This window comes from Corythoichthys intestinalis, chromosome 13 (assembly GCF_030265065.1).
Source record: "Corythoichthys intestinalis isolate RoL2023-P3 chromosome 13, ASM3026506v1, whole genome shotgun sequence".
In the NCBI taxonomy this organism is placed as follows: Eukaryota; Metazoa; Chordata; class Actinopteri; order Syngnathiformes; family Syngnathidae; genus Corythoichthys; species Corythoichthys intestinalis.
In genome coordinates, this window is record NC_080407.1 from 24,080,991 (window position 1) to 24,107,522 (window position 26,532).

At 40.1% G+C, this 26,532-nt stretch overlaps 1 protein-coding gene across 1 annotated transcript; it reads left to right on the top strand.

Moving 5' to 3' along the window:
- Positions 1-356: 356 nt before the first annotated feature.
- On the top strand, positions 357-26,532 carry LOC130928045 (gastrula zinc finger protein XlCGF57.1-like). Its single transcript, XM_057854244.1, has 2 exons — positions 357-765; positions 19,897-26,532. Exons 1-2 carry the CDS (start codon positions 639-641, stop codon positions 21,669-21,671), a joined length of 1,902 nt encoding a protein of 633 aa, XP_057710227.1. The 5' UTR covers positions 357-638; the 3' UTR covers positions 21,672-26,532.

A 26,532-nucleotide genomic window follows, 5' to 3' on the forward strand; every position in this document is an offset into this window, starting at 1 on the left:
GGTAAATTTGGAGTAATGCATTGTTAATTATTAGTTAAACCTATTTTCGTGCACCCAACAGTAAAACTAGTAAAGTGAACAATATGATTCACATGAAACACAATTTACACAAGCAGATGCTTTGCCTGCTTCAGTCATGAATATACTGTCATGTTTCAAAGGAAACTTCACGTCTCTGCTCAGTCAAAGGCAGCTAATGCGTTCAACGTTTAAACAAAACAAATATTGATCATTTTTGTTTTGTGCCGATTTGTCGCTCATCATGTTTAAGTAGGCGTCTCGCAACCCAATGTGATTACCGACTGGATGTGAGTGGCGCATGCGCAGTAGCGGAGCTACTCACGGAGCGAGCCACGTCGATATCTATCTGCACATGCGCTTAGTTTCCCGTGCTAAGAAGAACGTGCCCAGCAACAAGTTGCTTTTTGTGCGAAGTTAACCCATAACTTTCGCGACGCAGGAGGTCCAGAACTACTTGACTGGAACTAATTCGAAAGATTTGGTCCGTCCATCATCAAGTGGTCTTTGTGTGCGTTGAAGCTTCGCACGCAGCCTAGTTAGCTTAGCTTAGCTTGCGAACAAAGAACAATGTGGTTCGACGCTTGAACATCCAGTTGGAGCCTCCTAAAGTGTGCACAATGCGTGCAAGAAGGACGCCAGCCGCAAAGTTCGAGGCGGAACTTTATGGCGCAAAAGCTCAGCGACGACATCAACTCTTGACTGTTTGCAAAATGCAAGTAAAAGTTGTTCTTCGCCGACTAGCAGGTTGGTTCACCGATTCGGGAAATACTGTTCATTTCCCACCCCGTCCTCATGGTGTTGATTCTGAATTGAAAGATGAGCATTCAAGGCCAGACCTACCTGTTTATTGCATTGGACGTCTATCGTTTTGAATCATAAAGATATTTATTTATTATTCATTTATTGATCCCAGTGGCGTCTTAAGGGGTGTTTTAGGGGGGCTAAAATATTCTTAAGCCAACCTAATTCTCCTAAAAAAGAACATTACAAAAATGCAAACACATTCACTATAAAGATGTTAGAATATTAATTTAAATCAATCTTATAAGCTGTCGTTATTGACTTAAATATGATCATACGTACTTAACAGAATAAAGCAGGAACCCCCTTCAGTGCATCGCTATCCAATCAGTAGTACCTTACGCCCCCCCGACCCTCGCAGTCGGTCTCGGCGCACGTCTTTTACCTTTGTTGTTTTGCGGTCAAAAGTTACATCCCAGCTCTAAAATAACGCTGCTGCGAAGCTAGTTTGCCTGAAATTTATTGTGAAAGTCCTAGCAGAGTTTTAAGTGTGCACTCTTGCTACCACCATCTTTGGGGTGGGGGACTTCCTTCTGGAAAATTAGCTGTGTTTCACATATGATTATCATCAGTGGATAGTCATTATAGTACACTAATAATTAGAGGTGGGAATCTTTGGGCATTCAATTACGGTTCAGAGGCTACATTTCGATGATAAATCGATTATTGATGACCCCCGGCCCCTAAAGCCATTAGCTGCTTTTAATGTTCTTACATTAGTTACAAAAATTGTACAAAAGCCTCTTAGGCTTAAAGCGGAAATGTGAACTATGGTTGGCCAACCATGTTTTTGAATAATATCAATGGCTAAACAATTATAAGCATATTTTCATTATTTTTTTTAACGCAACCCTTCCAGATTCTTTGTTTAACCCATAGCAATGCCCATGACAACGAAAATGCTTTTCTTCGGCAGACTTCAGAAATTTTCTGAAATTGCGTCACACCGGGAAATGCGAGGGAAGTCCGCCATAGAACAGTATTGTTTGTTGCATTGCTTCCGGTAAGATGCCACGGCGGTGTGTGGCGATGTTTTGTTCTCACTCAAACGAAAAGTTGAATGAGTGGCCAAAGGATAGCAGGGCACATAAATGGACATCTTTCGTTCGCACGAAGCCAATGACTTTCACGCCATCATCGAGTAGTGTTCTCTGCTGCAAACACTTCGAAGATGCCTGCTTCCTTAACCGGTCTGCTTATAATCAAGGATTTGCCAAAAAGTAAGTGTGATTTTTGGATAGATGACTGATGACTTTGTCAAAGCAGAGCTGCCAACTGTTGTGGAATGAACAGTACAAGCTAGCAACGTTAGCCGAAAGTTAACTCGTGGCAATCCCCGATCACAGTTGTTGTTGCGTTCGCTAGGTTAATCGTGTTTAAATTGTGCGTCATCTACGATCTTTTCCGAAAGGGTTAATCCACTGTCCATTGGGAAAGGGGTATGGATGTGCATATAAGCGGGTCGGCGTTGTGGTAATTCACGGTCACGTTGCCGTAAGAGACACACACCGCCGGTGAGTTTGTGCACATTTTATTTGTAATTGTATTATGTATTTCCACCTTCATGCTTCAAGCATTGCATTGCATTTGTACGGTTCGGCGTTTGTTTAATGGTGGTCGCTTGATAGCCTTCTAGTTTGTGTCTTACGTACGAGAGCCGCTGACGGGTGACAAGTAGCGTGTTGGCATTGAGTCAGTCTCGCAGCGAATGAGTGAGCGGCTCAAGTCACGCAGTAAATCATGGGAAATGTAGTCTCGGGACAACACTGAAGTGGTGCTTTGTAATCTGTTCGCTTGTGTGAAAAAACTACATTTCCTCACGCCATTAGACGCCACTTCCTGCCGAGAGCCCCAAGCTGTGTTAGCTCCATGTGTTAATAAAGAAACAAACTTGTCAGCACGTCGTGTGTTCGATACATTTGCAAACAAAAAGCTCATAACAAGACACTATGCACGATCCGTTTAAGAGACGCTGGAGTATTAGGAGGCTAGGAGGAGATCAGCGAGAAGCAAAACTTTGTGGTCGAATGTGTGTATCAGTATCAATGAGTGTATCAGACTAGCGATCAAATGCAAACGAGGGTGAATGGCGAGCTAACAGCTGGCGAGGAGGACCGCGGCAGAATGCTGTCAAATGTGAACGTTGACAGCTCAAGTCCCGCAGTGAATCATGGGAAATGTAGTCTCGGGACAACACTGAAGTGCTGCTTTGTAATCTGTTCGCTTGTGTGATAATACTACATTTCCTCACGCCATTAGACGCCACTTCCTGCCGATAGCCCCAGGAAGTAGTAGTAGCTTGTAGTACGAGGCGAGGCGGAGATGAGCGACAAGCAAAACTTCGCGGTCGAATGTGGCGGCAGTCCGCTATTATTTTGTTTCTTATTGTTGCCACAATAAAGTGGAGAAAGCCATCAACGACTCATCTCCTTCTTTCCCCTCAACATTTTTATATTATTTTATATGCACTAGAGCTTCAGGATCTGCCAAAATTAACATGCAGTCTGATTATTATTTTTTTAAACAATGTCATCAGATAGACAAAAACATAAAATTATGTGCAAGTGCCTGCATCTTCAAATCATGAAAATAATAACAGCCTATATCTTACCAATCTTGTAATCTCGATGGGTCTTGTCTCCATTCCATGTCAGGTAGTCTAGGCACATTGTTTGCATCCTGATTAGCGTCTGGCTAATACATGTTAAGTCCAACATAAAATTCCAAGCTCCTCTTCTTCCTCCAACTCTTCAAAAACTTGGATCTCCTCCCTTGCGCTTATATCGCTGTTTGAATCATTGTTTGAAGGGCTTTGTATGGCGGCCGTATGTATGGAGCTGCCAATGCTGTTCCCGGTGTGACGTATCACTTCCGGGTTCGTCCCCTTTCAGGCTCGAACTTAGGAAACACGATTATTTTGTCAAATATACAACATGTAAATATTTTTTCATGCTTTATTTGTTGGACAATGTTTAATTACTTTAATTGTGACCCTATTTGGCATGTTATGAAATTACTTCACATTACAGCTTTAAGATGTCAGACTTGCTCAGTCACAGTCTTCCTCACCTTAAAAACAACAAAATAAAACAAAAAATATTAGCCACTTCATAGCTTTTGAGTTTAAATCCTGATTTTTTTGTTGTTGGAAGTATTGAATTAAAAAAAATATGAATTGAATGTATAGAAATTAAAAATGCAATACTTGCCTTTTTATATTATGTAGGCTACATTAATTATCATGCACATCACTTTATATATCTTGGAACCCATTCAAACAGTTTTTATAGCTTATTGTATCAAAATGACAGTAATACGTTTGTGTAGTAAAGTAGATGGAAAGTGGTTCTCAAATAATATCAAATAAATCGGTAAATTCATGTGGGCTTGTTCGATATTCATTTTCATCCAGTTTAGGGTCCTGGTTTATTTCATATCATTCAACACCAAATGTCATCAAAATAATACATGCAAATTAAAAAGTCAATTACATTGCAAAACTTTCTTACCTCAAGTGATGAAAGCGAAGCTCACAAACTCCGGTGTCCACTACGTCACCAGCTGCCAATGAAACGTATTTTTCTTAGACAATTCTTGCATACAGCAAAGTCCTTGTACACCTTACTTCCTTTCTTGTTGGTGTAAAATCTAAGGTGTGTCCCCTGTGTGATTTGTAGCAATATTTTTCTCATTTTTTCCTCCACCGTTCTCACGGAGCTTTTTTATTTTTTCAACCCACTTGGAGCTTCCTCTCTTCTTCTCTAGACGACTTGTGCGCACTTTACCCTCACCGCCACTCCCGAGCGCCCCTAGTGGACCGCCAAGGAATTGCTCAACAAACATTGAGCAGTTTACAGCATCCATACTCCATTGTATGGCCAATATGTTAAATAAAAGTATCGATACTTGGCGGGAGCATATTGATAACCGATCGGGTTGCAAAATATCGCGATATATCGCTGTATCGAGGTATTGTCACACTCTTAGCATAAAATGAGTAGGGTGAATTTTGGCAGCCTTTGGAGCCTTTTTTTAATTGGCCAAAGCCTTACAATCCCTCTCCCTACGATTAGAAATATCGTGGGAAGCAATGTGGGGAAGAAAGGTAGTAATTGATCTTTTTCTTAACACCCTATGTTATTTCCCAACTCAGAGAAGATATACAGTATCAATTGGTAGCACTACGCACAGTCGTGGTTGCACTTCCTATCATACATTTGGGCATGGCTCCAGTATCATTTACTGAAAGCTCAACAAATACACTAGATGGCAATTAGTGATGCACGATAATGCATTTTTCAGCCGATACGATAACCGATAATTTCCTCCTCGTTCCAACCGATAACCGATAATGTCAAGCCGCTAATTTTATTAAAGATTTATGTAAAATTTTAAAGTATACACAAGAGAAAATATTGCTGTGCAAAAATAATATTGCTCTTTTTTTTTTCAACATCAAATGTGAACAAGTAGTAGTAGTAGTAGTAAATTCCAACATCTAAATAAAGACAGATTGTCTGACATTGTGTAATGGTAAACTTTTGGCAACAATTACTTACAGAGTAAATACATAAGTTGCACAAAAATGGCTTTAAAAGTATGCCATTCCTAAAGTATAACATTACTACACAGCAAAAACACAGCTCCTTAAGACTAGTTAAAGTCCCTTGTTTTCAGTGTAAATCTATTGGAAATAAGTTAAATTAACTGCCAGCACTTCAAGTATATTTCACTCAGATTTCTTGAAGAAAAATGGCCAGCTGAAAATAAGATTAACAGCCTTATTTTAAGCAATAAATTATTATACATAATCCTAAAAAAAAAAAAAACTTGTCAGAAATGTTCTTTATTCAAGAATATGTATGGTTCAAAACATTATTTGAAAGCATTTTTTTCTTGATTTAGGTGAAAATGACCTTATTTTTTTTAGATGTTTGGGGTTAATAAGAACAAATTGCAATATTTAGTTCAAGTAAGTGGAATAATCTGGCGCATTCAACTAGTCTTCAACACTCAAACAAGATGGGGAAAATTATTTGACTAGATTTAAGAAGAATGATCTGATTAAGACGTCATAAATTTAAAGCGTACTGAATGCATTAGTGACTGGATGACTTCTTTGTGTCGTTTGGTGCATGTTACAATTATCAACTAACCACTGTGCCGTCATGATAAACATGGTTTGTTGACATCACCTGTGTAAATGTCCGTGGTAAAACTGATGTGATCGGCATGTCTTTCACGAAGAATCGTGGTCGTATAAACTGCATTATTTTTTCATCCAGGGATTTGGCTATCTGGTCATTTCGGGAATTTCCTCCCGCCTGTGCCCTTCAGTCCGCCTGGCTGCCAAATTAGCACCCGCGCCAGGCCTCTGTCTTGAACCGGAGTGGCGGCGGCAGCTAAGTTCGTACCGGATATCCGCCCGCCCCGGCCGGCTCGCTGCGGCGCATTCGGTGCATGGCTCTGCTCTCATCCTCTACCCGCCTAGGGCGAGGCGGCGGCCTGCCGGACCGGCGGGCTCCGTCGGAAGACAGCTACTTGTCAACTATCGATCTCGTGAGGTGTTTAGCCATAGATGGGAGTTTACCACTCGCTTTGGGCTGCATTCCCAAACCCCCCGACTCCGGGAGGACCGCAGCGTCTTCCTTTATAGTTTATTTGTTAACAATAGCTTTAGCATTCATGCTAGCAGCAGCCTCATATTCGTTCCAAAAATCATTGTGATGCAGTTTTAAATGGCTGCTGGGTTAGTGCTAGTGGTGTTCAATGAGGACGCTTTCTTTAGGCCTTGAGGAACTGTTTTGTAGATGGCGAGAGCATCGTTTATTTCATTTCACACACGGGAAAAGCAACGCACGCTAGTGAGAGCGCCTCAACAGTGTCAACACTGATGTGTAACACCGCCTCCTCTATGACGCCGTACTCCTAAACCCCTCCTCCCACAGGGGCTTCAGAGAGGGGAGGGGTTGAGCAGGCGGCAGTGAAGAAGTGGAGAAAACTGCTTGGTTGCGCACATTTGGAGGCTAAATCAAGTATATAATTATCGGATTGCATTATCGGTTGATTTTTTTATTATCTGTATTATCTGTGTGACGTCATAATTGCCATTATCGGCCGATAATTATCGGTAGCCGATATTATCGTGTATCTTTAATGGCAATATTTAGTCACAATATACAAAGTCACATTTGTCCTTTAAGAATTACAAGTCTTTCTATCCGTGGATCCCTCTCACAGAAAGAATGTTAATAATGTAAGTGCCATCTTGAGGATTTATTGTCATAATAAACAAATACGTTACTTATGTACTGTATGTTGAATGTATATATTCGTCCGAGTATTATTCATTTTTTTCTTAATGCATTGCCAAAATGTATATGATCGGGAAAAATTATCGGGAATGATTGGAATTGAATCGGGAGCAAAAAAAAGCAATCGGATCGGGAAATATCGGGATCGGCAGATACTCAAACTAAAACGATCGGATCGGGAGCCAAAAAACATGATCGGAACAACCCTACTTTTCAGGGTTAATTGATGGAATTTATTGCAATGGTTTTGGGACCTTCAGTTGTATCCAAACATTTTGCCTTTACTGTATGTTATGAATAATTTTTGGATATATGTGTGTGCGCGTGTGTGTGTGCACGAGCGTGTAAGGCAAATTAGCCTGACCCAGATATTTCTTAAATTCAAGTAATTAGTAGTATCTTTCAGGGTTTGAAATTACAGCCATTTTTGTTACATATATGCCCAAAATGTATTATGTGTTATTTACAAATATTTGGGAACAATTATTGTGTTGTGAGTGAAAGTCATGGCATTAGCCTCTATTATTAAATGTATGTGTATATATTAAGAGTGTGACAATATCTCGATACGGCGATATATCGCGATATTTTGCAACCCGATCGGTTATCGATATGCTCCCGCCAAGTATCGATACTTTTATTTGACATACTGGCCATACAATGGAGTATGGATGCTGTAAACTGCTCAATGTTTGCTGAGCAATTCCTTGGCGGTCCACTTGGGGTGCTCAAGAGTGGCGGTGAAGGTAAAGTGCGCAGAAGTTGTCTAAAGAAGAAGAGAGGAAGCTTCAAGTGGGTTGAAAAAAATAGAAAAGCTTCGTGAGAAGGGTGGGGGAAAAAGTGAGAAAAAATATTGCTACAAATCACGTGTGGACACACTTTAGATTTTACACCAACAAAAAAGGAAGTAAGGTGAACAAGGACTTCATAATAATCCATATAGACGGCAGTGAGTGAACCCATTTTCAGTCAAGCATGAGGCTTCTCTACAGAGTATGAAATCATTGTCCAGCCACTGCGCCGTCATACCAAGCGTGCTGACAGGACTAACTTTACACATCCATATGTCCGTGATGAAACTTACGTGCCGTGCAGGGTTGCCTCGAAGTATGGAAGCGTGTGGTAATCTCATCATACTTTGTCGGTAAACATTCGGCTTGGAATGATGAACCTGGGCTCCAGATAGGGATGGGAATTGATAGGATTTTTACGATTCCGATTCCATTATCGATATTGCTTAACGATTCGATTCTTTATCGATTCTCTTATCGATTCTAATTTGGGGAAAAAGAGCAAACGTTTTGATTGGCATCGAGTTTGTTTAATCAGAAGTCACAACCTTACAAACTCACAACGAGATCAAAAGAGGCCCAAAGCCTCAATGTTAACTGTGGCAATAAGTGGCAAATACACAAGAATGTGTAACATTTTACTGAAACATTTATCTAATAGAAATAAAAAATATTGGTATATATTGGCAGATAGGTTTTTGTTCTGCCTTTGGCAATATGTGTTAAAGCAGGGGTCCCCAAACTTTTTCCTGTGAGGGCCACATAACTTTTCCCTTCACTGATGAGGAGCCGGGGTCAGTTTGTAACAGAAAAAGTGTGACGATTGCAGAAGTGCATAAATGTAAAAAATTGTTTTTCAGAAAGCCACAATCAAATAACCCTTTCTGGATTCTTTAAAATAATAATAATTAATAATAAAAACACTATTAATTAAATAGATAATAACTAAATAACCCTCTCTGAATTCTTCAAGGAAAAGGCCAGAAAATAAATAACACGATTGAGGGAAAAAAAAAAAATTCAAAATGGCCGGACCAAATGTGGAGGCGGGCCGTATTTGGGCCGCGGGCCGCAGTTTGGGGACTGCTGGGTTAACGTGTATTATTTTACCATTACATTGAATTGCATGCCTTTTAGTTTTTGTGGCGCTTACACGCTCAAGTGGGGGCGCCCTTGCGCTTCCTCATGCATGAACGCGCTCACGTGAAGAAGAGCGCGCATACACCCAAAGAAGAAATGCCGCATCCAAGTGAGTGAGCGAGTTAATGAGAGAGGGAAACACTTCAACAAGCCTTCGTTCTTTGTTAATGTTAATATCTACAGAGGCAACGCCTATATGTATCATCTTTTGTGTTGTTGTTGTTGTGTTTCCACTCGCGATCGGACACTTAAATCCAGTTGTGTAGTGGTTTGAACGATGTGCTAATGCTAGCGAACGAATGCTAAACATACTGTTATTAGCAGCTCATCAACGCTGATTTACGTTGATGCAAACCTGTTTGTTATTGGGGACAAAATTGATTTGTTTAATTTTTATTCTTAGTTTCACTCTTCAAGTGATGGTTGAATAAAGTCAGCAAATTATACCAACGTCTTCTGCATCGTCATTTGCGTTTAGCTAGCTGTATAGCCGGGACTTTTTTTTTTTTTTTTTTTTAATAGCCAGGACTGAGCCTTAGCCTCTCTGTGAGGACATCGCAGTCGTATTCCCTCTCGATGCAGTTATCTCCACCTTGCAATGACTGCAAGTCGCTTTGTTGTAATTTTTCCTCGTGAAGACACACTTTCGAGCGTTTGAACCTACGTGCTGTCATTGTTATATTTATGGCTGCAATGCTCGTGCTTACCCGTCGTAACCTTTCATTTTCACACTCTTTCATGGTGAAGTATAGTCAAACTTTGGAGCGAGTGGTTCTTGGCGCCGTGCTAGTTTGATGCGTCTGGACAACAACACACGTCACGACGCAATACACGTCTTTAGGAATCGTTCAAGGGATCGTTAAGGCTTTTTCATTGTGATGTCGAGGCCTCGAAACACTCGGAACCGGTTCCGAATTGGAATCGGATTTCGATTCCCATCCCTAGCTCCAGATGACGTAGTAGCCGCCTGAATCCTTGGTCTTCGAGGGAAAAAGGTTGGTTGTCTAGCCCCATCATTTCTGTGATCGTGTTTGTGATCGTAATAGCCCTCGGTCATCTTTGTGACAATTTTCAAAGGCCTCGTTCAATGGTACAACCTGGCTTTGTTAGCTGGCGTAGCAAAGTGATGGGCAGCTTCATTCGCAGCCACAGGGATGCAACGATACAGTTAAGTCACGGTTCGGTAAGATTTTCGATACGGGGGGACACAATTTTCGATCCCATTCAATACATTTATTGCTCTGAAAAAGAAAAAAACAATTGTACTTTTTATTTTATTTTATTTTTTTCTAACAAGCAAAAATTAAATTACCATCATATAAACATGCATTTTAGTGCATAAAATGTATGTGCTTAATTCTTACTGAGCTGAAGAAATTTTGTATAAAAGTGCTGGGAACAATCTTTACTGTTTGTAAAGTGAGGCGGGGCACACTGTTGATTGCTACAGCTCTCTTTAGATTCTCTAGATTTAGTACATGAGCAAGACATCCTATTTGTGGTTCGAATCCATCTGTGTCATGTACTGAATTAATATTTGCAGCATTATCTATAGTAACTGGTATGGATTGATTTTGGCCTTCTTAACTTACATTCAGTCACGGCGGTTTATAATTCATTGATGTAGTGTATGGACTACGTGTTCCATAATCACTCTGGGCTCACGTAGCCAATGGCATGGAACGTAGCACATCTAGTTTGCCATTTCATGATATCTAGTGTGTGCGCGCATTAAAAAAGTTAGCAAATGCCACAAAAGTCACGTCTGCTCATTACCGCACAACACCAGCATATGACAATCGACTTTCAGAAACGGGACAAGCAACAATGTTTTGGCGGACTTCTTTGTAAATATCAGGTGTTGTGCCGAAAAATAGCCGCCCCGTGTGAAATGTCACCCCTGACGGGAGTGCCCACACGTCAACAACACCGGCGCGCTGGAGATGGTCAGCAGTCAAACCGAAGCACTGACGCGGCCGGTAGGTTATACGTTGAACAATAGGATATAACTGGGACGATTAGCACCGGACCTGGAACGAAGATGCATTTTGCGTAGTTGGTAATAAGGAATCCGAACTTTTAACAGCATGTCTGCCGCGCGCGCACGCACGTGCACGCGAGGCGATAAATCGCAGCGGAAAAATTACAGCCTTCATTTTTATTTTTCGTGCGATAAATGGAATTATTGCATATTGCGACAGGCTTATATGTGTGTGTATATACTGTGTATATATACAGTGGGGAGAACAAGTATTTGATACACTGCCAATGGGTTTTCCCATTGTGAGTGTATCAAATACTTGTTCTCCCCTCTGTGTTTTCCGCCATATATATATATATATATATATATATATATAAAAATACAGAGGACTGAAAAAGCAGTTTCTGCTCTTGCACTCCTCTTTAAAAGAAACTACTGTATTTTAAGCCAAAACAACTGTTGTGTTTGATAGAACAATATGTCTATATGCTGCCATAGCAGATTCATGGCGCACTAAGCCCCCGAACTATTTTTAATTTGCCCCCTTTACCCTGGTAACCCCCGTTTACAGACGTCGCGCAACCGTTTGTTTTTCAACCCAGCCTTGAAAACAAGGTATATTACGTATACCCGTATATATATATATATGTATATATATATATATATATATATATATATACTGGACTGTCTCAGGAAATTAGAATACACAATATTCTAATTTTTTGAGACAGTCCTGTGTATAAATACAGGACTGTCTCAGGAAATTAGAATACACAATATTCTAATTTCCTGACTGTCTCAGGAAATTAGAATATTGTGTATTCTAATTTCCTGAGACAGAGACAGTCCAGTATATATATATATATATATATACAGTGTATACTGTATATACATATATACACTCACCGGCCATACATTTATACAGTGTATATATACACATATATAATGTATATATACATATGTCCACTCACCGGCCAATTTATTAAATACACCATGCTAGTAACAGGTTGGACCCCCTTTTTCCAGCACCTTGTTGAATCTATGCCACGAAGAATTGAGGCAGTTCTGAAGGTAAAAGGGGGTCCAACCCGTTACTAGCATGGTGTACCTAATAAAGTGGCCGGTGAGTGTATATATACATAAAGTATATACATATATACAGTGTGTATATTAGGGGTGTGACAAAATATCGAAATGGTGATATATTGTGATACTTGGTGTCCCAAAAGGTTATCGATATGCTCCTGCCATGAATCGAGATATCGTTTAAAGGTTTTATCATGTAGAACAAACTCGGATAAAAAGCTTGAAAAATTATGAATGAGTTCAAAAGTGCAACTCTTTAGCATTCAGAAACACTAAAAGAAATGAACAAAAAACATTGTGGTGGTCAGTAAATGTTAATTTTATAGAGCAAGTGCAGCGAAATATATATGGAATCACTCCATTCTGAGGAAAAAAATATGGAATCATGAGAAACAAACAAAGAAATAACAATCAAAACACATCTCTAGTATTTAGTAGGGGTGCAACGGTTCAGTTAGCCCACGGTTCGGTTTGAACCTTGGTTTTGGGATCACGGTTTCGGTTCGGTTTGCGTTTTGCATTTTTTTTTTTTTTTTAAACTGCCTTTATTTTGCTTTTTAAAAAAAAATGAAACCCTTAAAATGTAAACATTTTGGACTGTTAAAATGCCTCTTAGCTCTTTGGCAAGTGTAGTGACTGACTACTGAAATACACACACAGTAGTAAAAAAGTTACTTGGCAAAGTAACTGGTGATACCGTTCATGTTTTTTTTTTCATTAAAAAAAAAACATAGTAACCTTTGCTATGTTTGGAGGTCATTTAATGTTGTGAATCAACCGATAAAGTTGATAAAATTGCTCCCGTTTTTGCCTTAGTTCCCTTCCGTCTACTAGTGTTGTATCGGTCGCGAACGATTCGTTCTTTTTGAACGAATTGTTTGGGTGAACGAGACCTAACTAATCACCATCTGCACTGATTCGTTCTATGAAGTTGGTGCTTGTTCGCTGCGTGGGAGGGCCTTGAGCAAGCGGCAGCATCTTCTGACATCGCACACGACCAATCAGACGCCAGCCTCATCGCGGGCAGGGGAGGGAGCGGAAACAGAATCAGGGTGTCTATCACTCACTTCCACGTGTGGCCAATAAGCAGCTAGCGTGCAGGCAGGGGGGGCAAGACTGAGTTTTGTCACTTCCCGTTCAGTGATTCGGTCCTCCGGTTCCTGACCTAGCTTGCTGCTAACTTGACTTTCCAGTAATGACTATGCGGTGAACGAATTAACAAATGAAAGGAAAGGACTTTGTCACATATTTGTTAACGTGGAGCCTATCAAATGCTGCGCAAACAGACAAAAACACACAAATCTAGCGAGCATGGTTTAGTGTACTACTTTTCTCAACAGACTCGGGACTATCTATGACGACATACTATCAAAATTAAAGTAATTTAAAACACGGGTAGCAACGAGGCAAGCAAAAGCTGAGCTGCGGTCGCGTGACGGCAGAGAACTGTCACTATATGGAGGCTTCATGGCAGCGATATTTACCTCATATGTGCACAGAAAAAAAGAATATTTAGTATGATCACTATAATACTGATTTGCAATGAAACTATATACATGTCAATTTTTTCCGAGTGTTTTATTTTTTTTTGTGTCAAAGCGTGTCGGGTGTAGGTTGGTTTGACAAATTATGTCAATCCGTCCATCATGTGCTACTCAAGCGCCCAAAAACAATGCACACGGACATGGGAGATGTCGCAATATGTCTATCTTTTTCTTAATAGACTAATGAGAGTAGATAGGCGACATCGTAAAGAACAAACAATTATTTCTCGTCAGCATTTGACGATCTGAGATGCGGGGACGACAGGGGAGCTGACCGGATTATTTTATTTATTAATACCAGTGCAAAAATTCAATACGATCTCCATAATACTGATTTGCAATGAAATTGTATATACATGTCAATTTTTCCCGAGTGTTATATATTTTTTTCGTGTCAGCGCGAGTCGGGTGTTGGTTGGTTTGACAAATTATGTCAATCCGTCCATCATGTGCTACTCAAGCGCCCAAAAACAACACATGCGGACACGGGAGATGTCGCAATATGTCTACATTTTTCTCAACAGACTAATGAGAGTAGAAAGGCGACATTGTAAAGAGCAAACAATTATTTCTCGTCAGCATATGACGAGCTGAGATGCGGGGACGACAGGGGAGCTGACCGGATTATTTTATTAATACCAGTGCAAAAATTCAATACGATCATCTTAATACTGATGTGCAATTAAACTGTCAAATATCAAAATGTAGTATTGTTTTTATTTCAGAGCAGCACATTTGACAACTAGCTATTTACACTTATAGTTTTAACAATAGTGACCAAAAATAATAGTGATGAGCATAAAAACAAAAATACAGCAGAGCGAGAGGTAAATATGATGTGTTGGTCGTTCCATATTTAGAAATTAAATTTTCGATTTATTTTTATTTTCGTGACAGCAAGCATGCTGCGTTGGCTGGTTGCAGCAGCATTGTATATGGGATCAAGAACATGCTAAAGAAAGTCCGTGCGCCCCCGACCCCAAACCTCCACTCTCCCCACGAAAGGAAAATGTTTAATCGTGTCCTAAATTGAAATGCAATCACGAGCCATTACTTTGAGCTCTCCCTCGCTTTTGCAGCAGCGGGAGGGAGACGAGGCTGTGAAAGCAGAATATTGCCTGTCACTCATTTCTGAAACTACGACGAACGGCCAATGAGGAGCCTGTGTGCAAGAGAGAGGGAGGGACCAAGCAATGTCACTTCCCGTTCAGTTATACTGCGAAGTGGTCTTTGGTGATTCGTTCGGCAACGTCACTTCCCGTTCACTAACCGAACGATTCATTTGGGCGGGGAGGGAGATGAGGGGGGCGAACGATTCGTTGAACGATGTGTTTGAACGAATCTTTCTACTGAACGAACCGGAATGAATTCGTTTACTCAAGTGAACAACAGATCCCGTCACTACCGTCAACTTTCGACATGTGAAAATTTTAAAACTGTTTCATCCTTTAAAGATAGAATCAAGTCAAGATTTTGCCGATTTAGGAGTATTTTGGATAAAAAGTTGCTTAGGTTCGCTCGGAAGGTTTACTACAATAGAGCCTTTCTGAGAAGTATACTGCTCTAAAATGGCGGCTGTTTACTAACGCTACCGAGTGTCATTTCGCTTGTAGTTCTATATGCAAGAGCTATCTAGGCGTAGATTGTATGATGTCGGCCACGGTCAGGAAATTGGAGCCACCTAGCCTAGCATCGCATTTACTACAGCGTCTCAACAAACACTCTTCCCTCTCCGTGTCTGACTTTTCTCGTGTCATTCAAGTATTAACGAACATTGGCTCCTTGCAGAAACGGTGACCAAATCCGAACGGATGAAAAAAAACAAAAACGCAATGCACGAAAAACCTGCAGATTTTGAACGTAACGGACGGCGTACACATTTAAAAACCAGTGCTCACGTGTACAAATTACGACGAGACCGTACAACTTGACAGGTATGAATTATAGTGGACCGTCACAGTTAGGTAGTAGCACTCTGTAGCATGGGACGTCCAACTATCAGCGGTCAGGGCGAAACTATGTGCTTTCGTGAAATCATCTTCAACGGCTTTGCGTGCCATTTCTTAAATGTCGGGGATTATGTTGTGGGCGAAATATGTCCGCGAGGGAACAATATAACGCGGGTCAAGCGTTGCAATTAAATTAACGAAGCCCGCATCTTCAACCACGGCATGTTTTTTGCAATGCAAATCCCCACTGCGTGGGTTATTTTCTTGTGTTTTTCTGACCTGATATTGTAAGGCTTTTGGAACTCCTCTTCTATAGACCCGTGTGTTTTCACTGGTGTCATCTTCGGGGTTGTCCTGCTCTGAGAAAATGATGTCTGTGGGTGATGCCGGCTGAAGTGCTGACTGCTGAGTCATGTTAGAAGTCTTGCCGTTAGCATAGGCAACAAGCGCTGAGCAATGCTTGCAAATTGTTTTATGTTTTTTTCAATATTTTCTCTCCGTCTGCATTGTAGTCCACGGGGAAACCAAAATGTTGCCACACCGCAGATTTGAAAGAAGCCGGTGCTTCCTCAAAATTCGGTCTGTCGACTCCTCCGCTCGCCATAACTTTTTTTTAGGGCTGTCAAACGATTACAATTTTTAATCGAGTTAATTACAGCTTAAAAATTAATTAATCGTAATTAATCGCAATTCAAACCATCTATAAAATATGCCATATTTTTCTGTAAATTATTGTTGGAATGGAAAGACAAGACACAAGACGGATTTATGCATTCAACATACGTTGTACTGTATTTGTTTATTATTAGAATAAATCAACAAGATGGCATTAACATTATTAACATTCTCTTAAAGTGATCCATGGATAGAAAGACTTGTAGTTCTTAAAAGATAAATGTTAGCACAAGTTATAGAAATTTTATGTTAAAACCCCTCTAAATGTTTTCGTTTTCTTAAAATTTGTAAAATGTTAAATAAAAAATAAACTAGTAGCTCGCCATTGTTGATGTCAATATTTACACCATGCTCACTCATGGTACTAACCCATAAAATCAATTGGACCTAAGCGCCAGCAGCAGAGGGTGCCAAACACACAAGCGGAGATTACACTGTACTGTCATTTTAATCTGTTTGAGAGGGGCATGTGCGTTAATTGCGTCAAATATTTTAACGTGATTAATTTAAAAAATTAATTACCGCCCGTTAACGCGATAATTTTGACAGCCCTACTTTTTTTGTTTTCTTTCTTGTTTCACTTTCACCTTGCTCGTAAGCGAGAGAGGGCGTTACTCGGCTCCTATTACACAGGTGCTTGACAGCGATTGGACATTTACTCGTGGGGCGGGAATTTCTCCACAGCTGCGCTTCACGTCAGACACAGGCACACAGAGTTTGACCAATTCATTCCACAAGCGTTCGGAATAAATTACTGTAATTGCAAAACCAAAAAGGCGCAGTTCATAAAGGCGTATTGAACCGAATAGGGCGAAGCAGTGCAACGGTCGCGAACCGTTGCACTGCTAGTATTTAGTAGCACCACCTCGGGCTTTTATGACAACTTGCAGTCTCTGAGGCATGGACTTGATGAGTATTCTTCATCAATTTGGTGCCAACACTCTTTGATTGCAGTTGCCAGATCATCCATGCAGTTCGGAGCCTTGCTGTGGACCTTTTTTTTTTTTTCTTTCAATTTCCACCACAGATTATCAATAGGGTTGGGATCTGGGCTATTTGCAGGCCATGACATTGAGTGGATGAGTCTTTCTCCGAGAAATGCTTTAACAGTTTTAGATCTGTGGCATGATGCATTGTCTTGGAAATTGACAAACATATTTTCAATTGAAGGGATAAGAAAGCTGTCCAAAATTTCAATGTAAACTTGTGCATTTATTGAAGATTTAACCACAGCCATCTCCCCAGTGCCTTTGTCTGACATGCAGCCCCATATCATCAATGACTGAGGGAATTTTGATGTCTTTTTCAGGCTGTCATCTTTGTAAATCTCACTGGAACGGCACCAAACAAAAGTTCCAGCATCATCACTTTGTCAAGAGTCGAGAATCTGCATTGGACTAAGTGATGATGCTGGAACTTTTGTTTGGTGCTGTTCCAGTGAGACCTTAAATGGCCCAAAATTACCTTATTGCCTGGCATTGACTGCCACTGACAGTCACTACAAGTAATAAACTAATCCCAATTTACACTAGAAGCTTGTTTTTCTATTAATCCTTTATTAGTTAGTCCTGTGCGGTTTATCTATGAACAAACACCGTTTTTGTGTCAAACTTTCATGGGTGGTAGCTTATAGTCAGGTGCGCCTTATAGTCTGAAAATTACGGTCATTGGGTTATTAGTCTTATCATTTCATTTAGTCAGAATCAAATGCTTATATTTAACCAATAAATATTAGACAAGCGTGTTTTTGACTTCACCAGTGATTCATTGCTTCCAACTGACAGGTTAGCTCCGCGCACAACACTGCAGTCAATCAGTTTTGTTTTTTATGCGTATGCGCCGTTAAAGGATCAATTAGTTTTCACCGAGACCAATGTGACGTTATTACATTTCTTTTGATTCGTAACCGTAAACTGGAATTAGTCCACAGAAAAGATTCCTAGTCGTCGAAAAGAGAATTGTATTTACGCACCCACAAAAAAATGATCTGACGTCAGAATTTGGTGGTTACAGATTAGAGCAGGGCGGTAAACCGAAAATTTACCGTCACCGAAATTCTTAACGATGACCGACATAATTCTGACCATGTCGGTAAATTCGGTAAATTAATAAAACAAGAAAATATAAGTCTTTTCATCCCGCTTTGATTCTGTGTTGTTCGTCTATGTTCATTCCCCTTTAAGAAAGCAGTGAATGTGCTTACGTAGGGAGTCACGTGATCATCAGGAAGCCAATCAAACAAAAGCCCGGTAAGCTAACGCTAGCAGCTAACGCTACAAGCAAAACGTGATGGAGTGTGGCTTAAGGGAGGTTCACCAAACTTTCAACCGACATTTAGTAGACTCTTGGTGGCATCCAGACGGGCTTTCACCCACTGTCCTCCTTTGTTCTCACGATTTCCGGAGATGGTGCTTTCAGTGCTTTCTACTGGTAGCCAGGCTAACGCTAGCTAGCGGCTAACGCTACAAATGAACGTTATGGAGTCGGATAGCGGCTCTAACCTTGTCGAAACGGCTGAACCTAATGAGTGGATTGGGCACGGACTGCATCTAGCAATTACTATGTGGCGTTATTTTGTATCTGTCTGTGTGTGATTCCTCTGATAGCTTTTGTGATGGTAAAGCATTCAGCATAAAGTACAATCCAACGGCAAAACTTAAAATGACCGAGAAATGGCCCCAGCTATTTTTATTGTGCGTGCATTTATTAAAAAATGTACTGGGGGGAAAAAAACCCTTAAACCATAAAGTAAACACTTGTATTTAATAATTATGTCACAGCAGCCATTAACAATAAGTTGTCTTTTTGAAGTGTACTGTTCAAGCTGCAAGTCATTTGTGTTACAATTACATGTTTGCACAGGCATATTGATTTTGACAATGTACATTGTTGAAGTCATACACGCTGTTATAAATGTCATACTTGAATTCTTATTGCTTACAATACATTTTTATAAACTTAATGTTTAGACTGCATGTACAATTGTTAAATACAGTATATCAAATTGAATGCTGGTAAATAAATCAAGAAATAGTTAATCTGTATTTCATGCATTGATTCAGATTTTCAAATTATATAACAGTCCGCTTGGGTGAATTTATTGTCATCTATCGTTATCGAGATAAATCTGCTCAATTTATCGTGATACATGTTTAAGGCCATATCGCTCAGCCCTATTACAGATACACATGCCTAAATACAAACACAAATGCGTAAATATGAGGACTTTTTTTTTTAATATATGAACACGAATGCAAGCATGAATCTTTGCTTCAATAATGCTTACAATACATTATTTTAATGACGTCATCACAAGAAGACCATGGTTCTCGACATGATTCGTTTTCAAAACATTTCAACCGACATTGCACTTATAGCTATTTTTGGCCGATAGTTTTTAGCGCAGATTTTCGGACGCATTTCTATGCGAAACAAGTCTCTTGGGCCTCAAAATTAAACCGCATCTTTTTTTTGATAAATACTTTTTAAAACCACACCATGCACTGAATCCACGAAACCGCAAGGGATCAATGTACTTGTTTCAGACGCCGTGGTAGTCCATAAAATATATCAATGGTTTTATTGTGCTGGCAGGTTTCAGAAGATATCTTGTTGCTGAGCGTCACGAGCCAGAATTTTCTGGCGATAAAGAGGATGTTGAGCTCTCCCAAATAAAAGAGGAGGAGGAGCCAGAGCCCTGTCCACAGAAGCAACTTCCAATCAAAAAGGAAGAGGAAGACCTGCCATGCGTTAAAAAGGAGGAGGAGGAGGAGCATATCACAAGGTTAAATGGTGAGCCCTTGAAGATTGAAGATAGTCCAAGTGAGGCCGGCAGAGGGGCAGAGCCTCCAAGCGACTGCAGCAGCAGCTCAACAGAAGGATTGCAAGCAGACATTTTCATCGCTCCATCAAACAGAAGTGGCACCACATCACACTCACCTTACAATGATGATGGTCATAAGAAATCTCACACTGACGACAAACTCTGCAAATGCTCTCAGTGTGGGAAAACCTTTCCTACCAAGCAAACTTGTCATGCGCATATGAGGAGGCACACTGTCGAAAAACATTTTTCCTGCTCAGTTTGTGATCAAAGATTTAGTTGCAAGAGCAAATTAAAAAGTCACGAAAGAACCCACACTGGCGAAAAACCTTTTTCCTGCTCAGTTTGTGATCAAAGATTTGCTCTAAGGGGAAATCTAACAAAACACATAAGAACCCACACTGGTGAAAAACCTTTTTCCTGCTCAGTTTGTGGTCAAGGATTCTCTCGAAAGCAAAACTTAAAAAGTCACAAAAGAACCCACACTGGCGAAAAACCTTTTTCCTGCTCAGTATGTGGTCAAAGATTTAGTTGCAAGAGCAAATTAAAAAGTCACGAAAGAACCCACACTGGCGAAAAACCTTTTTCCTGCTCAGTTTGTGATAAAAGATTTGCTCTCAGGGGAAATCTAACAAAACACATAAGAACCCACACTGGTGAAAAACCTTTTTCCTGCTCAGTTTGTGGTCAAGGATTCTCTCAAAAGCAAAACTTACAAAGTCACAAAAGAACCCACACTGGGGAAAAACCTTTTTCCTGCTCAGTTTGTGGTCAAAGATTTGCTCAGAAGCAAAACTTGATAAAACACACAAGAACCCACACTGGCGAAAAACCTTTTTCCTGCTCAGTTTGTGGTCAAAGATTTCGTTGCAGGAGCAAATTAAAAAGTCACGAAAGAACCCACACTGGCGAAAAACCTTTTTTCTGCTCAGTTTGTGATCAAAGATTTGCCCTTAAGGGAAATCTAGCAAAACACATAAGAACCCACACTGGCGAAAAACCTTTTTCCTGCTCCGTTTGTGGTCAAAGATTCGCTCAGAGGCAAAACTTGAAAAGACACACAAGAACCCACACAGGCGAAAAACCTTTTACCTGCTCAGTGTGTGGGCAAGGATTCTTTCAAAACCAAAACTTAAAAAGTCACGAAAGAACCCACACTGGCGAAACACCTTTTTCCTGCTCAGTTTGTAATCAAAGATTTGCTCTAAAGGGAAATCTAACAAAACACATAACAACCCACACTGGCGAAAAAACATTTTCCTGCTCAGTTTGTGGTCAAAGATTTGCTCAGAAGCAACACTTGAAAGACCACACAAGAATCCACACTGGCGAAAAACCTTTTTCCTGCGCAGTTTGTGGTCAAAGATTTCGTTACAAGAGCAAATTAAAAAGTCACGAAAGAACCCACACTGGGGAAAAACCTTTTTCCTGCTCAGTCTGTGGTCAAAGATTCACTCAAAAGCAATACTTGCAAGTACAAACAAGAACTCACACTGGCGAAAAACCTTTTTCCTGCTCAGTTTGTGGTCAAAGATTCGCTCGGTAGGATCGGATGAAGAGACACGTGTGTTTTGCTGTGAGAAGCAGTAGCCAATGACTGTTTTGCCTGTCATCTATGCTGGCTTCATCACATTTCGGATGCAGGTTGGGTTGGGGTTACGTTCGTATTCGTTGTACACTTCATTTTTGTGATCACATTTTTGTATGGACTTTGCCATTTTGTGTTTTACCTTTTCTTGCCATCAACGTCTTTCCCTTGTTTCTCTCGCCGACTGGCATTATATCATAATCTCCCATTCAAACTACTCTTTCACATTCAATTTTTTAAACCGCAGACCCCAAATTTTAAAAATTCGAAATCATTCATAAATATTGTCATAAAATAATTATGGAAATTTAAAATAAATTGTTCAATATTGTAAAAAATAAAAATACTGGCGCACAAATGAGTTTTTTGTTTGGGGGTTAATGTAAATGTATATATATATATATATATGTATATTTAATTTCTATTACTACTTGTGATTGACAGAGGGCCAAATAAAGAAACATGAAGAAGAAAAAAGGACGATGACAATAAAGTCGTGTTTTTTTTGTTTTTTGTTTTTTGCCGACTCACAAATAATGTACAGTACTTTGTACTTACAATAATGAATGAAGATAAACCATTTATCGATTCATTGCTTTTTTTCTTTTAAAGGAAACAAAATACTCAGTCCATTTGGACCATATCAAGTAAAATCTATCAATCTGCAACATGCAAAATGACAGCTTCTCCATGATGTAAATTTCATGTACAATATCTATCCATTCCTCAATAGTTGTTTTTTGAGCCATTTCCAGGTAATAGATTTCTTGGTGGCTGCTAATAAAATATTTAACATTTTTTATCATTGACCTTCAGTTTATCCAGTTTCAAATCACCCCAATACAGACATTCACATTTGAAAGCGATATGTTGCCCGAAAATGTTCTCCAAGGGTGTATGAATCTCAGTCCAGTAAGGTTTAATAACATTGCATTTCCAAAATATGTGTGAGTGGTCCGCTCCATTTGTTCCACAGTCTCTCCAGCTGGCATCTCCTTTACCCTGGTGTCGTTTTTGGATTGGGGTTATAAAGTACCTCATAATGTTTTTCCAGCAGAATTCACGCCATATATTTGAGCTCGTTATGGTCCAGTGCAGTTGGCACATGTTCTCCCAGATTTTTTCATCTAGTCGCATATTTCTTTCTCCTTCCCATTTTTTGTTTTATATAATGAGTGCTCTCCATCTTGGTTAACCTAATAATTTTAAGCAATTTGGAAATAATTTTATTGCAGGTTTTGGACTCAAGGAGGATTACAATTTCTTGTAAGACCAAATTTTCATGTCTAGTTATATTTTTTGTAACAGTAAGGTGAAAATGTCTAACTTGCATGTATCTATAAAAATACGTTTTTCTAGGCAATTTTATAGACAAGTTTCCGAGGTACTTCCGGTTTACTTCCTTATGTCTTCCTACCCCTTCCGTTTCCGCCTGTTTACCATTAAAGTCAATGGCGGCGGAATCGAAGTTGGAATGTCTTTATACAAGATCCCGGGAATGTTATTTTCATGTAGGCGGGTGGAGAACCAAGCCAAGGCCTCCATGCTTCGTACCATGTCGTTTTCCAAACCATGGGTGCTCGTACTCGTCATACCGGAGGGAGGGAGGGAGGGAGGGAGACGTAAGAAAACTGACAGCTCCTGCAGTCATACCCCCGCTGTTATGGAAGGTAAAGTGCTCTAAAAATACGAAACCTAAAATCTGGCGCATAAAACGACTTGTTGCCTTTGCTATTGATATTACGATGATGATTGTAATTACGAAGTTTAATCATTTTTACTACAACTAGCCTGTTGCTAATCGTGTTTGAATGCGCCGCATGAATCCAAGTGTTACAAGTATTTATTCGTTTGTTTACAGCTGGGAAACGCTGTTATAATAGGGAAGACGGCTTGACTTGTACGTTGATGGAAATATATCGAACTACGCGCGTTTGCGTTCCACAATGATGGTGACAGACGATGGTTTCGCTGAGATCGCCGTGATCCAACTACGGCAGCATTACTCTCAGCATTACTTTTACTCTCTGTAGGTCTTCTTTAAACACAAAAAAAAATATGGTCTATTATCGGATTGACTATGTGCTGATGAATAGTGTGAGTAGTCTCTGCCTGCCGGATTCAGTTACCTGAATCCTGAATCCTAACCATACATCCATTATTCCCATTTCTGTCATGTAGATTGTAAGTATTTTTGTAATGTGTTTTGTGTCTGATTTACCATTTGAGGAGTCTTAATTTAGGATTTAATCTTATGTTGAAATCGCCTCCACATATTATAGACCCTTGACTTTTGGTTATCAATTCAAATACATGTTTGTATAATGACCAATCACTGCCAGGGGGAACATATACATTAAAGAGACTTGTTAATTTGCCCTCTATTTTTCCTGTTACCATACTATATCTCCCTTCTTTATCTTTTATTTCTGACACATGTTCATAGTTTATTGCCCCGAAATAAGAATAGTTACTCCCCTTTGCCTTCCCGACTCATGAGAAGAAAAGTAGACATATTTATAGCCTGACATTTTCAATTTGGTAAGTTCTAGATCATCAAGATGTGTTTCTTGTAGAAAAGCTATTTGTATTTTGTCTTTTTTAAGTTTTGTCAAAATTTTCCCTCATTCAATAGGGTTGAGTACTCTGTTTCTATTAAATGCGCAATTTTCATTAGATTACCTTGCATCTATGTTTGTTCCTCTAAACCACTTTAACATCCTGGTGTGTTCCCATTTCCCCTTGAAAACATCGGGGAGAGAAAAAAACATAACAATAAACCAACTCAAACTATATAACAATTTAACCCAAATCAAGTATTGTGACTTCCTATGTAGGGGTCTTTAAACTTGACCCTGAAGAGCCTCTACCGTAGGCTCGAAGGGAACGGTCTCACGGTCTCACCTCCTTGACTGGAGGAAGGAGCCCTTTCTTGCAACGGCAACGTGTCCCTTAAGTAGTTATCCCATGGTGAACCTTAATTATCTCTTTTTAAAACCACTGCTAATCTAATATACTGTATCTATATACATATACACACACACACACATACATGCATATATATACGTACAGTTGTGGTCAAAAGTTTACATACACTTGTGAAGAACATAATGTCATGGCTCTCTTGAGTTTCCAGTTATTTTTACAACTCTGATTTTTCTCTGATAGAGTGATTGGAACAGATTCTTTGTCACTTCTTTGTCACAAAAAACATTCATGAAGTTTGGTTCTTTTATGACTTTATTATGGGTGAACAGAAAAAAGTGATCAAATCTGCTGGGTCAAAAATATACAGTACATACAGTAGCGCAAATATTAAGTAACATGTCCTTTGCCCATTTTCACTTCAATTAGGCGCTTTTGGTAGCCATCCACAAGCTTCTGGCAAGCTTCTGGTTGAATCTTTGACCACTCCTCTTGACAGAATTGGTGCAGTTCAGTTAAATTTGATGGCTTTCTGACATGGACTTGTTTCTTCAGCATTGTCCACAAGTTCTCAATCGGGTTTAAGTCAGGACTTTGGGAAGGCCTTAATTTTAGCCTGATTTAGCCATTCCATTACCACTTTTGTTGTGTGTTTGGGGTCATTGTCCTGTTGGAACACCCAACTGCGCCCAAGACCCGATCTTCGGGCTGATGACGTAAGGTTATCTTGAAGAATTTGAAGGTAATCCTCCTCCTTCATTATCCCATTTACTCTCTGTAAGGCACCAGTTCCATTGGCAGCAAAACAGCCCCACAGCATAATACCACCACCACCGTGCTTGACGGTAGGCATGGTGTACTTTGGGTTAAAGGCCGCACCTTTTCTCCTCCAAACATATTGCTGGGCATTGTGGCCGAACAGCTCGATTTTTGTTTCGTCTGACCACAGAACTTTCCTCCAGAAGGTCTTATCTTTGTCCATGTGATCAGCAGCAAACTTCAGTCGAGCCTTAAGGTGCCGCTTTTGGAGCAAGGGCTTCCTTCTTGCACGGCAGCCTCTCAGTCTATGGAGATGCAAAACACGCTTGACTGTGGACACTGACACCTGTTTTCCAGCAGCTTCTAATTCTTGGCAGATCTGCTTTTTGGTGATTCTCGGTTGAATCTTCATCCTCCTGACCAATTTTCTCTGAGCAGCAGGTGATAGCTTGCGTTTTCTTCCTGATTGTGGCAGTGACAAAACAGTGCCATGCACTTTATACTGAAGGGGAAACGATATCGTCATCGCACACACCATATAACTGTTTGCATTAGTCTAACACATATATAGTCTAACACATACATATGGTACAGGTTTTCGTAGGCACCGTCTAACTGTTTGCATTAGGCTAACACACGTAATATAATTAATCAGGAAATGTGTATCATTTTCATATTTGCGGTAGGACTACACTACTAATATAAAATAAATAGCACACCATAGTTTAATGAGAAGAAATAGAGATACACAATGCCGTCTTATCATGAGTGACGCACATACTCGGGGAATCTGCTCTCAGCAAACTCCAAGGACAAAGCGTTTTGTCCTGGAACAAGCACCACCAGCCCGGACAGCGAAGTGGATAGCGGGCGTCCCAAATCCGCGCACGAACCTAAACCGCCCAGGGCCGGCCACAGCGGGGGCGGCCCCAAAGCAACGCCCAGAAACGCCTTCGACAAGACCCGCGTCAGCAAAGACGTTAAAAAGACTGAACACTGATAACAATTTGTCGCTCCTCGGAAACATTTCCTATGTAACCGTTGTGACACGACCCTGGATCCAGCCTCTGTACCTCCGTCGTCTGTTTTTGCCTTGTTCTTTAGACCTCTGTGAATCATTAAATTGTCAACCTGT

Coding starts and splice junctions, on each gene's coding strand:
- LOC130928045 (XM_057854244.1), top strand. CDS start 639: ATGCGTGCAAGAAGGACGCCAGCCGCAAAGTTCGAGGCGGAACTTTAT. Junction 766..19,896: donor TGTTCTTCGCCGACTAGCAG/GTTGGTTCACCG, acceptor TTGTGCTGGCAG/GTTTCAGAAGATATCTTGTT.